Source organism: Calidris pugnax, unplaced genomic scaffold (genome assembly GCF_001431845.1).
Source record: "Calidris pugnax isolate Ruff unplaced genomic scaffold, ASM143184v1 scaffold49, whole genome shotgun sequence".
NCBI lineage: Eukaryota > Metazoa > Chordata > Aves > Charadriiformes > Scolopacidae > Calidris > Calidris pugnax.
The window spans coordinates 4,359,260-4,372,945 of record NW_015090798.1 but is presented as its reverse complement, the minus strand read 5'-3'; the positions used below and the strand labels follow the sequence as shown (position 1 = coordinate 4,372,945).

Below are 13,686 nucleotides of genomic sequence, written 5' to 3'. Positions count from 1 at the left end.
GGGAGAGCCCGGTGGGGCGGGGGAAGGGGAGGAAGGCGCCGGCCCAGCCGCCTGGGCGAGCTGGGCTGGGCTCCCCGTCGCGGCGGAGCCGGGGGCGGCGCGCTGCTCGGCCCACTCCCCGCGCCCGGCTTTGTTTGCGGCCCTTTTCCTTCTTTATCTATTTTTTTTCGACCCCTTTCCTTTTTTGTTTGTTTCTTTTTCTCCCCTCTCTTGAGAGGTCTGGCAGATGTGGGCCTAGAGGTCAGCACGAGGTTTGTGCCGCCTCTATAATTAGCGCCTAGCCTGGTGGGAACGTTATTCCTTTGTTAACGGCTTTCGCTCAGTCACCGGCAAGGATGTGCTTGACTTTCAGTAAGAATCGATGGTGAGGTGGGTTTCGGGTAGGGGTCAGGGTAGGGATTATATTTTTTTCCTTAGTTTTGTAAAGGTTGAAGCTTTAGGACTGTACTGCACAAGCTTTAGCAGCTTTTCGTTGAGGTTAATGAAATTGCAGGAATACAGACAATACAATGATGCTGTCTCTTTATAGACAATTGTTTTAGAGCCTTCTCTGCATAATCTCTTACCCTCTAACTGTGGGGTGGTAGGGTGGAGGAGGAAGGCAGGTGGCTCTTTCAAGTAAATTTCTGAAGTCTAAAGGAACACCAATAAATACTATGTTTATCTAGTCTGTTCTTGATGGAGCACAAAAGACTTCCATGAATTAATCCATTTCTAAGGTCCAATAGCATTATTGTGGACTAGAATATTTATCTAAGGGAAATACTTAATCTTGTTCTTAAAGCTTGCAATAACTAGAAGTGTACTATAGTAGTTAGTGTACACTGATCAAACGGTCTTTGCAGAACTTGTCTTTTTTTTTTTAAAGGTAAGGTTTTATAACTTCAGTTTTTAGGCCCTAGAGTTTGATTCAGTTTTTTTCTCTGCTAAACAAAAGTGAATGTTTATTATTGAACGTGTATTTCCTGTATATAGGATCACCATGATCTTACTTTTTTAAATAAATGTATTGAGGTATTTATCTCCTTTGATACATTTTTGCATGATTTGTCAGAAGTTGAAATAGCTCTTCTGTGTATAAAGAGAAGTTTTATGTACACAGCAGCTTGGTACATAGAGATTTTTGTAAAATTTCCAAACGGTTATGCCAAAACTGGGCATTGTTTCAGTGTGGTACAACTGTTGTGGCTGGTTGTAACGATAACCTCTGGTCAGTATTTCCTTGTTTATATGTTGGTAGGTTTTATAGTTTTGGTATAGTTTTATTTGGCATTTTTACTGATTGCCTACTGTCATCCCGAACTCTTAGTCTTACTATTTTGTATATACTATAATGAGTTCCCACCAGTGATAAAACTTCTTGACCAAAAGTCTTTGACCTTTATGGCACTTAGGATCTATACAAGTGCTGGTCTTATCCCCTCCTCCTCTGCCAATAAAAGCATTAAATGGCACAGGACTGAGAACAAGTCACTACAAGCATAATTGGGTGTGATTATTTCTGGTGTTACTTGAAATCTTAATTCATGTAGTGCAAGCCATACTAGTGTTACTTTACCTTGATTTATTTTAGGGTAGTTTGGTTTTACAGCTTATGGGAGGCTGTAAGAAGGTGCACAAAGAAATTCCTATTAATAGCATGTATGCACATGTCTCCCCCTGTGCTCTGAGAGTGCCTTGATGCAATTTAGTTAATTTTGGAGCTGGATTAATCTGAATTAGCTCCTTGGATGGTTACAACTTCACATGCAGAATAGTCGTTTATCTTGCATTCAGCCTGGACCACCTGACTAAATGTGAAAGTTGTGTCCAGTTACCCTGTATTTTTTATTAGTTCCTTTTTAATTGATGCCTGTATTGGTGTGTGTGGCTCTACCTGGCAATGATGCCAAGACAACAGGCTTGTAATTGTTGGTGTAATCCTAAACATCAGCACAACAGCTGTTTTCTTCCAATCTTGAGGTACTGCCTATGAAGTAAAAAAACTTGGAAAAATGGGAATTGTACAGAAGGTTTTTGTTACAGTGTTTGTGTGAATTGCATACATACTGTTTTAAAATCTGTTTGTTTTTTTCCAAACATACTTGAGTTGTTCTGTAGCATCACAGTTGCTGTGTTAGTGGGATGTATTATGTGGACCAATTGTACTTCGGTTTTTTTGATGTATTGAACAGAAATTCCCCTTTAGCTGCATTGACTTTTTTGCATCAACTATTGCCATGTCTAGTAATGGAGAGAGAAAAACCACTGATGTTCTATTAGATGTGCTTAGACTTACACTGAGATGATCAGTGGTTTTACCTTCTGCCCTTTGTTTCCATTTTCACATTTAGATGCTTTTCATCCTGATTAGTGATTGCTACAGTGTTTCTTTTGTATCCACATATATATTTTATATAATATATCATAATAGGGTGGTGGGGCACTGGAACAGGTTGCCCAGAGAAGCTGTGGCTGCCCCATCCCTGGAGGGGTTCAAGGCCAGGCTGGATGGGGCTTGGAGCAACCTGGTCTGGTGGGAGGTGTCCCTGCCCAGGGAAGCGGGGGGTGGAACTGGGTGATCTTTAAGGTCCCTTCCAACCCAAACCATTCTGTGATACATGTACGAACATAAGGAAGTGAAAGCAGATAGCAGATCAGACTACTTCACTTGAAATGCAAAGCAAAAAGCCCCATAGCTCTTCTGATCATGGAGGCTGTTACAGGATTCAGACACAAGATAAATGTGATTAAATTATGAGTCCTTTATTGCTCTTTTCTGGGTTTCAGATCAGTCTCCTCTGCTCAATAATGAAAAATAACTTAAGTGTGATAGTTCATAAATGAAGAACTGCCAAGTTGCATTTTTAGAAAGTTTAGTAAATTCATATGACAGCATAAATGTCATTCCTCTTTTCCCTTGTTGACCAAAGGAGTCTGGATGTGCCTGCTAAGTTTCAGTAATAATGGGAGACTGGGAAGCATTTTTTTGGGGGGGAAAGTGCTACTATAAATAAATATTAGAGAGTAAGTTTGAGGGCGTGTTATTTTGTGTTTTTTCTATTCTGAGATCTGGTTGTCCCTACTCCTTTTTTTAAAACAAGGAAGAGACACAGCTCTCTTGATTAACCTATAAACAGTTTACTTCTGGAACACAGGCAGAACTTGATAGGTTTGTTTTCTTATTTGTACGACTAAACAGCTGTAAGAGTTCAATGAAGTAACTGAGAAATGGGGGATTAACAGGACTTTCCATTCTGGATCATATTTGTAGTCTGTTTAATCTGCTGTCTTCTTCTTGAGGTTGTATTTTTATCTGTGCTTTAAGCCCACACAAATTGCCACCAACCCAGAGGAACACAGTGCTGCCCTCTCTCTTGTGCTGCCAGCGAGCGTTTGGGAGACTAGATCAGGGAGCTGATCTGAATTAAAATTAAGGGTGGTGGAGGGGGTCTGGGGAGGGCTTGTGCTTCGTGAGGCTGTTGTGAACACGGGAAGGATGATGTCTGTTTATTTTCGCATAAGCCCACACAAATTGCCACCAACCCAGAGGAACACAGTGCTGCCCTCTCTCTTGTGAACGTTTGGGAGACTAGATCAGGCAGCTGATCTGAATTAAAATTAAGGGTGGTGGAGGGGGTCTGGGGAGGGCTTGTGCTTCGTGAGGCTGTTGTGAACACGGGAAGGATGATGTCTGTTTATTTTCGCATTCAGTTTGGTGTGGGTTTGTTCATTTTAACAGTAGCACTAGTTTATGCGAGGCTGAAGCATACCTGAAGATACACTTGATGATCTGTGATGTAGAAGCTTCTGACATAATACTGTTTAAGTAAACATTTATAAAATAGTTGGTTTTTTGGTGTGGGGTAGGTGTGTTTTTTTCCCCCACACTTTGACTAGATACCAGTGAAGAATAAAAATCCTTCAGAAGCACACACACAGACAAAAACCAAACCTTAAACTCCCCATTAGTAGCGTATTTTTATTCTTCCCTTGAGTGAAGTGTGTGCAGTTATCAGGTTCTTGCCTTCTACCCTGGGTTTACTGTTCTTAATTTGCTTTTAGTCCTTTATTTCACAGAATGATATGGGGTTGGGAGGGACCTCTGGAGACCATCAAGTTCAACCCCCAATTTCTAGCTTGTGCAACATTTGACCATGTTAGAAGTACTGTTGAAGCTCTGGTATCTCAAATCCAAACAAGTTATAAAAAAGAGCCTTAATTTTCAGAGAGTTCAGTGTTCAAAGCTTTCGGAAAATCTATATACAAGTGGTAGTAACCAGTATGTTTTTTAATCCTTTCTTTTCAATGGGTCTGTGTTAAAAGAAGTTTTCTTTAAAAAACCTTATTGTGACAACCTCTCAAGACATAATATATTGATGGGAAAAAATGCAGCCTGCGTTCATCTATACGAGAGCAGGAGTGGTGGCTGTTTCCAGTGTGCAGCCCATTTTGAATTAAAATTTGTAGAATCAGTACTAACACAATGTCGGTTACTTCATCTTCTCTGTAGGTAGGAATTAGTTTTATCACTTCACCAGTTACATTTGAATGCCAGCTGTATGTTAAAAAAAAAAAAAAAAGCAAGGTGTGAACAGGAGTGTGGCCAAGATTTTTCATTAGAAATGTTCTTTATACTTTCTGTCAGGCATCCCTGAGTGCTGGTATAGAGAGGGAGGGTTTGTTTTTCCGTAATGGCTATTCCTAAAAATGTTTATATCTGCATTTACTATAAAGCTAGTGTTGACTTATCTTGATTTTTTGCCTTTTTGATGGGATTCCAGTTAACAAAAGGCACAAAAGAGGCTGAAACTGAGGATATCCTCAGTTTTGTGGGCAAGGATGCAACTGATTGTTTGATTTACACAAGTTTAAGATGTGATGGGGTGTTTTTGTAAAGCAGGGCTTATTTCAAAGCGATGAATTCATCACTTTGAATTTGAAGGGTAGATTTGGGATTTTTATTGAAAGCATGCAGCTGCAGTTCTTTAAGTCAAACTGGGTGTTTCTTTGCAAGTGTTTCAGTGTTTGTAGGGAGAGTGAGATTACATACAAGAACATGGATTTGCAAAATTGGAAACTGCCTCTAAGACTAAGGCCAGAGACTGAAATTTGAGTGGATAGCTACAGTGAAAATAATACTGTTTTTATTTTGCAAGTGCAATGAACTTCTTTTGTCTTAATATTTGGAACAAATGGGAATAGATCATTGTTGGTTGTTTTAAGTATGTGGTAGGTGGTGATACTGGAGAAGATGGTACAGCTTGGTAGTGCTGGGTTAATGGTTAGACTCGATGATCTTAATGGTCTTTTCCAGCCTAATTGATTCTATGAACTGTAGTGGCTGGTTTTAAGTCTGAAGCTTCAGACTCAACAACCTGTATATCAAAGTTGCTTGAGTCATAATTTTATGGAAGACTAGGAACAAAAAAAGCCTCAAAGTAATTGTGGGATGTTAACATAAAAATTTTTTTTCTTCCAGAGCTCTCTTATCATCTTGAGTGAGTTTTTGTGGGTTAGCATAATTCCCTTGCTGCATGGGCAAGAAGAGTATTTAGTATTGCCTTAGTTCTCTGCAGCAGTAGCAAGTAGAGGTGGGAAGAACTGTGAGAAAAGTCTAGAATGTAGGGCTGATTTCTTATAGTCATTAAACGAAGGGGGTTAAGGTGGTGGTGTCTTCATGTGATAGCTTTCTTCTGTCTTGCCTGTAATGAGATGCACTGTGGCAGTGCTTATATACAATGAGTGTAATATGTGTACTTAATGTTCAGTATGCATCATATACTGTTGTTACTCTTTGATGCTTATTCTCCCAGGTGGCTGTTGCAAGGCTTTTTTAAAATATTTGGTTTCTGTCTGCTGATTCTCCCAGGTGGCTGTTGCAAGGCTTTTTAAAATATTTGGTTTATATCTACTATGTACTAGATACCTTTAAAGTTATATTGCATTTAAATTCCTACTTTGCCTTTAAATACTTAACTGTTTCTTTCTGCTGTGTCTCTTAACTCATTATAGGAAAGATCGTGACCGGGACAGGGACCGTGATGACCGTTCTAAAGATCGCGACAGGGATCGTGACAGAGATAGAGATCGTGACAGAGAAAGGGACAAGGACAAAGATTTGAGAGCTACTTCTAACTCTACGTATTATGCGGCTGCTGGGTTACCAAGCATAAAACCAGCAATGATTCCACACAGTATTAACCCTTTCACAAACCTACCACATACGCCGCGATATTATGACATCCTGAAAAAAAGGCTACAGCTTCCTGTCTGGGAATACAAAGAAAGATTTACGGATATTTTGGTTAGGCATCAGTCATTTGTGCTGGTCGGAGAGACTGGGTCTGGTAAAACAACACAGGTGAGTTCTTGTTTATATGATACTACAGTTTTTTAAAGGTTGAGACCGTTGCTAGATGTGTGTTCTTGAAATTCATTGTGTAAACACCTCACAAATTGTGAGGAAAACTAATTTGATAGATATTTTATTAGCTTAATGAATACAGAAGTGAGAAGAATCTGTCAGCATCTTCCCCTTTCACAGTCCAGTTCTGTTCTCTGGCCCCTACTTCTGTTAGGCTTTATAATTCACAGTTACCTTTTTGGTAAAGGAAGGTGAGAGATTTTAAGGGCTAGACAGACATGTACCAAGTCCACAAACTGAGAATTTACATCTGTAGTTTATTTAGATCTTTGGGTAAGTAGCAGCTGGAAAGTAGGAAGAAAATTGCAGAAATGGGGACTTGTTAGTGTTTTATGAAACTTACTGCTACAAATATGAAGTTAAAGGGAATTGACATATCAGATACAATTCTGATGTGATCTGATTAGATCATGTGTTTTGGTGATACTCAAACTTAAGAGGAAGTAACTTGTAGATTCGTGTCTTTAAAAATCTTTGTCAGCACTCAAAATAGTCGTAACAGATCCGCAGATCTTACTCAACCCTTCAGGAGAATTTTGAGGACCAGTAAACTGGGAAGATCTAAGATACAAGGAGACATCACTGTGTATTTATAGAATCATAGAATCTTCTAAGTTGGAAGGAACCTTTAAGATCATCTAGTCTAACTGTCACCCTAACTCTGGAAAAAACCACAACAAAACCCAAAAGAAAACCATAGAAAAGGACCCCCCACATCACTAAACCATGTCCCCCAGCACCACATCAACCTGTCTTTTGAAAACCTCCAGGGATGGTGCCTCAACCACTTCCCTGGGCAGCCCATTCCAATGCTTTAATAACCCTTTCAATGTAAAAATTCCTCCTAATCCAATCTGAACCTCCCCAAACTTGCTCAAAACTTCAGTCTGTCCTCTGGTTTGCTGCTTAAAATCTATGTGGAAAAGTGATGTAAAAAATTTTCTTTGTTCTGTAGGCTGATATATTCCTTTTATTTAGGCAGAAAATAAAACCTGAAGGATATTTCAGTCTTCATAAAATGGATTATAGCTAACTTACAGTAAGTCTTACGGAAATAAATTTCTACTCATAAAATCTGGATGCCTAAAAAATTTGAAGGACATAGTAGTACACTGGATACCGTTTATAGCTGTACTGGAAATATTTGAAGTTATATGCCCTTCTTGCTGCAAACTTTAGGAACCAGTGTCTTGTTTGGAAGATACCATATTGCATTATCTATATTGCTTTTTTGACATGTGTAAGCTGAGACCAGGATCTTAGAGAATTCTTCAGAAAAGTTTGATTATGTAGTTATTTGGAAGATAATTTGGTAATTATCTATATGAAGATAAGATTTCTTATTGCATGATGTGAGAAACCGAAGATCTGAAGGGTGTGTGTTCTTAATATCTATGACTTAAACTTCAAATAGTTCCTACTATCGTGTTGTTCCCTGGGCAAAAAGCTTTCCCTGAATTGTCTTCCTACTTTACTCTTTGCTTTCTGAAAGGACTTAAGAAACCTAAGGCATCTTTCCTAGAAATGGGATTTAAGCTTTTACCAGAAGCACATAAGCTGTTTTGGAAGCTTCACTGCTTGCTCTGAATTCTCTCCATGAGATTGCAGATATATTTTGAAATAATTGAGTTTCTCTGGAGGAATGTATCACTGAAAATGGTCCTGCTGCCACTAAATGACAGCCTTGTTTTGCATGTGATAGCGTCCCATCCTTTTTGTGATCAACACCTGTCTTTAAACCAGTTCTTGTTGTTGTTTTTTTTTTTCTCCTTAGATTCATTGATCAGAGCAAGAGAAATAATTATCTGTGGTTAAGAAACCCGTTAGTGCTCAAACTGAAGGTGTACATTTATGCTTGCTTTTATTGGTATAAAGTTGAAAGTATTTGAAATACATAATGAGTTGCTCTTCCCAAATTATTACCTTGCTTTTCGTGGTGATAGTAGAAGGCTATGTAGTAGTAGATAATATTTTTGAGAGTGAGCTGCTGCCTGTGAAGTCCTTTCCCTGCTTATTATGTACACATTTTCCCTTTAGCCTTGTAGGGCACCCAGGTTTGGGAAGACCTGGCTTTGACAATGGAAACAATAGGAGATAAAACTTTCTCAACATCTTTTTCCACATGGACTTAATCCCAAAGCACTGAAGAAGTATATTGGAAGCCAAGACCATTAATCTTCAAGTCCCTAGTATTTGCAAGGGCTTGATGTATAATATAAACTTACCCTTCTAAGTTAACTGTTTTCTTTAAAAGCTTTTGGAATGTGCTCAGCGATGGAATGGGTGTGCTGAATTTCTTATAGAAAGAGGTTAAGTACCTGCTATAATTGCAACGTGCTCTTCCTTTTAAATGTGGGATCATATGTGATACTGGTATAATAATTTAAATTTCTTCTGTAGATGGAATAGTAGAGTAGCATCTGCTTTCTTTCACTTGAGGCTCTTTAACTATAAAGAGTAGGATGTTTGTTGACATAAGGGATCCTACTTTGTCAGCTAGTTTTCTTGGCAGGTGAAGTTCAGAAGCAAGGTGATTCTGGCTATAGCTAAATCTCCCGCTGTCCTTGCAGTCTACAGGAGAATCAACATGGGTATAAGTCTGACACCTTTTCAATTAATGAAAATTCTTTGAATTCTACCATATAACTTCAAACAGAGAAACTTTTCAATAAATTGAAGTGGCTCAGAAAAGCCAGGAGGACAGTGGTTTTCCCTCTCTTGCCCTGCATCCCGTTGACAACATGGCTTTCCTTTGGCTTTGGAGTGGTCTGTAAGAGCCCTCAGTCCACTTATCTTTGATCTTACAGGCCACTCTGTGTGTAGTTCTGTTATGGTTTGAAGAACCCAAAACAATTTGTTGTCACTTAAACAATTATTCCATCACCCAGTGACCCCTCCCCACCTGGGAAGGGGCAGCAGGGAAAAACAAGTAAACCCGAGGGTAGAAATATAAACAGATTTAATTGAATAAGACTAGATAACAAACATTAACTCTGAAGAACCAAAATTGATCCTGATACCAATGTAAAATATACAAGGATTATATTGAGCACATTGTTATCAGTAGAAGCTGTGCTCTCCTAGTAGTGGACAGCAAATGTTCTACAGCTGTGGTGGGAAGGCCTCAGGGGTCTGGCACTGGGGCAAGAAGTTCTCAGGGTGGCAGCCATCGAAGGAGTGAGAGCACCACACAGCAAACTAAATTAGGTTGAATATGATGTTCGTGGTGTGAAATAATCCTGTTGACAGCCTGGGTCAAGTGCTTGGGTCTTGCTCCTCCTTGTCCCTGTACCTGGTGAGCTCAAAAACACTGAGGCCTTGAATCCCACATAGCATAGCTGGCTGTAAAGTAAATATTTTTCACAAATTCAAGCACTAGAGTCTTCTAAAAACGCAGTTTTCCAGAGCATTAACACTAGAGTCTTCTAAAAATGCAGTTTTCCAGAGCATTAAAGGAGACCTTACTGAAAGGTAAAATTACTGAAATTAATCCTGTGTCGCTCAAACCAGGACAAGTCCCTAACTCCTCATGTTTATGGAGGTTATATTTGAAAATCTTTCATGTGAGGAAATCCTTGAGGTTAAGGGGTGCTAACTAAAGCTGTTCCTCATGCTTTTGATACTGATAAAATGCCCTTTTTTGAGAGAAGTCAAGCATTTTGGTGATTTGTGGGTTTTCAGTGTCAGTGGAGTTGAGTTTTTGGTGATTTGTGGGTTTTCAGTGTCAGTGAAAGTAGCACTTTTTATGTTAGGTTTTATAAGAACCAGATGATACGAAGTGCTCAGTATATTCCCAGTCATGACTGAAGTAGAAAATGTGGTATGGCACAGCCCTTTTTCCTAGTGTTGGTATGTCTCTTAAAGCTGGACATGAAAAGTATTCTGGTGGTCCTCTAAATCAGCTTAACAGATTGAAGTCTGTGGAGGCCTTTTCTTTCATTTGACACTAATACTGTAGGTTTTGCTGTTTACTGGAAAGCCGCTTCTAAATTATTTTTATTTCATGCTACTGTGGCCCGACAGACCTGCTGTCTTAAAAGTTTATTTCAGGACTTGCTATGTTTAAAGTCAAGAAGCTTCACTTCATTTGTTTAGAGATGAGTTTTTATTAGCGTCTTGGGAAGCAAATTCTTTTCTCTCCACTGCACGTTAGGGTGTCTGCATGTGTTACAGGATAGGATTTCAAGTACATGCTATCACTGTTCAAGAACTGCTATTATTTTTAGTGTTGAATAGAGGTTCCAGAAATTTGAGTTCATTTCTTCTTGACAGTCCAGTAGTCTCTTGTCGTATTTTGATAGTCTTTGCTTTTTTTTTTTTTTGTATTTATAATGGAAGTATGTTCTCCATTAAAAAAAACAAAACAAAAAAAACCCACAAAACCGAAAACCATTACAATTAACAGATTGAAGTCTGTGGAGGCCTTTTCTTTCATTTGACACTAATACTGTAGGTTTTGCTGTTTACTGGAAAGCCGCTTCTAAATTATTTTTATTTCATGCTACTGTGGCCCGACAGACCTGCTGTCTTAAAAGTTTATTTCAGGACTTGCTATGTTTAAAGTCAAGAAGCTTCACTTCATTTGTTTAGAGATGAGTTTTTATTAGCGTCTTGGGAAGCAAATTCTTTTCTCTCCACTGCACGTTAGGGTGTCTGCATGTGTTACGGGATAGGATTTCAAGTACATGCTATCACTGTTCAAGAACTGCTATTATTTTTAGTGTTGAATAGAGGTTCCAGAAATTTGAGTTCATTTCTTCTTGACAGTCCAGTAGTCTCTTGTCGTATTTTGATAGTCTTTGCTTTTTTTTTTTTTTGTATTTATAATGGAAGTATGTTCTCCATTAAAAAAAACAAAACAAAAAAAACCCACAAAACCGAAAACCATTACAATCTACACTTGTCTGCTTGTGGGTATGTTTTAGTGGTCACTTATGTTCCATTTTGCTGTGGAAATATGGTGTTCTGGAAGAAAATTTTTGCTGTTTTAAATTGCACTGTTTTCATGTATTTCAGCATTGGTGCAATGTATAAACGTGGGTGTTTTTTCCTCTGTAAATGTGAGCTTTTAGGAATACTTGAAAAACAGTTACTAAGGAGTAGTGGGTTTTATTTCATCTGTAGACTTGGAACTAGTTATGTCTGGAGATGTCTCCTCATAAAATGTCACACTAAGAACACGTTAAGAATATTCCATCTTCATCAAACTGGTACTGACTTTAGAAATTCTTCTGAATAAAGCCTCTTATTTGGGGTGATTGTTACTGTTTCCGCATTCCCAACAGGAGCAGGAAACTGGTGACTGACCAATGGGTGCTGACATAGGAAGTAAAACAGAGATAAAATCTCAAAGGAATAATAGCTAACACAATGAGCATAACTAATTCTTTGTTCTTGTTATTTGTTGTGATTCCTGGTTAAGACAATTTTTTGTATCACTAAAATATCTTTTTGCTTCATGTATTTAAAAGCATTCCTTTTTAAAGACACAAAGTATTATGTGCTTTCTGTAAAAAACAAACTGTGCTGCGGATCTCAAAATTCTCAACGTTTAATTTTGGTTGCTTTGGACCATGTTGGCTGCTGCTAAATGTCTGTGTAAGGTACTGATCTAACTATATGGTTAGATCTATATAGTTATATATAGAAGTATATACTATATATTTATAGTGTGAACTATACTGTGAACCTGTCTTACTGTGCTGCAGATCTCAAAATTCTCAACGTTTAATTTTGGTTGTTTTGGACCATGTTGGCTGCTGATAAATGTCTGTAAGGTACTGATCTAACTATATAGTTAGATCTATATAGAACTATATACTATATATATAGTGTGAACTATACTGTGAACCTCTGTATTTTCTTGATAACTTCCAAGATAGTTGTTTACACAGTTAATGTGAGTGTGCTTTATATAGTGGCCTCGGGTCCAACTAACCAGTCTATCTGCTCTCATGCTTTGGATATTTTTGAGCACGCAGTTGACGTCTCAGTGGACTTATAACTAACTTTTATTTGATACGTAACCAGTCTATCTGCTCTCATGCTTTGGATGTTTTTGAGCACGCAGTTGACATCCCAGTGGACTTATAAGTAACTTTATTTGATACAAGAAGGTTCCAGATTACATCTGGCCATTTGAAACGTGCTTAAAACTGCATTTTATTCTTCACAGATCCCTCAGTGGTGTGTCGACTACATGCGCTCGTTACCCGGACCGAAGAGGGGAGTAGCGTGTACCCAGCCCAGGAGGGTGGCTGCCATGAGCGTGGCACAGCGGGTGGCTGATGAGATGGATGTCATGCTGGGCCAGGAGGTTGGTTACTCCATTCGATTTGAAGACTGCAGTAGTGCAAAAACCATTTTGAAGTAAGTATGGCAACCCTCAGGTAAAGGTCCAACACAGCCTACCTGGGAGGTGGGGGGAATCACAGGGGAGTGAAGGGTGTGAGCAGAGTTAGGAAAGGAGTAAACGAGGAGGGGAGTGAATCTATGGACAGGCATTTTGTGTGTCTGAGTGGAGGAGAGAGACAGGAGCATGTGGCATGAGCTGAGAGAAGCCATGGGTATGGGGCTTGAGTAGAACTTAAAATGAGTCATTCCTCCTGAAGAAATCACTGCACCCTATGGAAATCAACTTTAGATGATCTATAAAGAGGGTGATCTGAAGAAGTGTTTTTATGATTAAGGTGCTATTCAGAATAAAGCCCTTCAATGTTCAGTTTCTTTTTCATGTTATGCATTCTGCTGTCTGCAATATCCTCCTTCTCAGGGTAATCCTGGTGAAGTTGGGTAGCTTACTTCAGTTTTAAGAGCTACCACAACGTTTCAAACCTGGTCTATACCTGACCCTGGGGGACAAAATCTATAGTTTCAGTTGTCAGCTGTTCTATGTTTCTGTGCTGTGTAGGTGGAACCAGGCCCACTTAATGTCATTCGTAGATGGCATTCAAAATGCTCAGTTAAAGAGGATTCCACGTAGTGTGGTTCAAGGAATAGTGCTTTTCTGTCAAAAGTTGCCTCTTTTTTGCTCATACAAGTAGTTGAAGGCTGGGAATAGAGTTAACAGGTAAAAAGAAATTGAACTGAGCTGGAAAAATGAACAGATGATCTGCAAACAGAAAAGGGAAGAACCAATTACAGAAATATTATTTCTAGGATTTCTGAGGATTTTTTTCTCTTTATTTTTTCCTTTCTTTTCCTGTCTCTGATTATAGGCCTGGAAGTCTGCCAGTAATAGCCTACAAACTAGTTATAAATGTTGCTAAACCTTTTTTCCA

The 13,686-nt window shown here is 38.8% G+C and overlaps 1 protein-coding gene across 4 annotated transcripts in view; it reads left to right on the top strand.

Moving 5' to 3' along the window:
- DHX15 (DEAH (Asp-Glu-Ala-His) box helicase 15) overlaps window positions 1-13,686 on the top strand; it is a 60,597-nt gene that overhangs the window by 16,495 nt on the left and 30,416 nt on the right. For 2 of the 4 annotated variants that reach the window (XM_014937060.1, XM_014937059.1), the window contains 2 exons: window positions 5,995-6,343; window positions 12,582-12,775. In XM_014937060.1, the coding sequence (XP_014792546.1) occupies window positions 6,164-6,343; window positions 12,582-12,775 (374 nt within the window). In that variant the 5' untranslated portion in view covers window positions 5,995-6,163. Of the gene's footprint in view, window positions 1-320; window positions 370-5,994; window positions 6,344-12,581; window positions 12,776-13,686 lie in introns of those variants that run through there. The other 2 variants (XM_014937056.1, XM_014937058.1) reach the window with 2 other exon arrangements.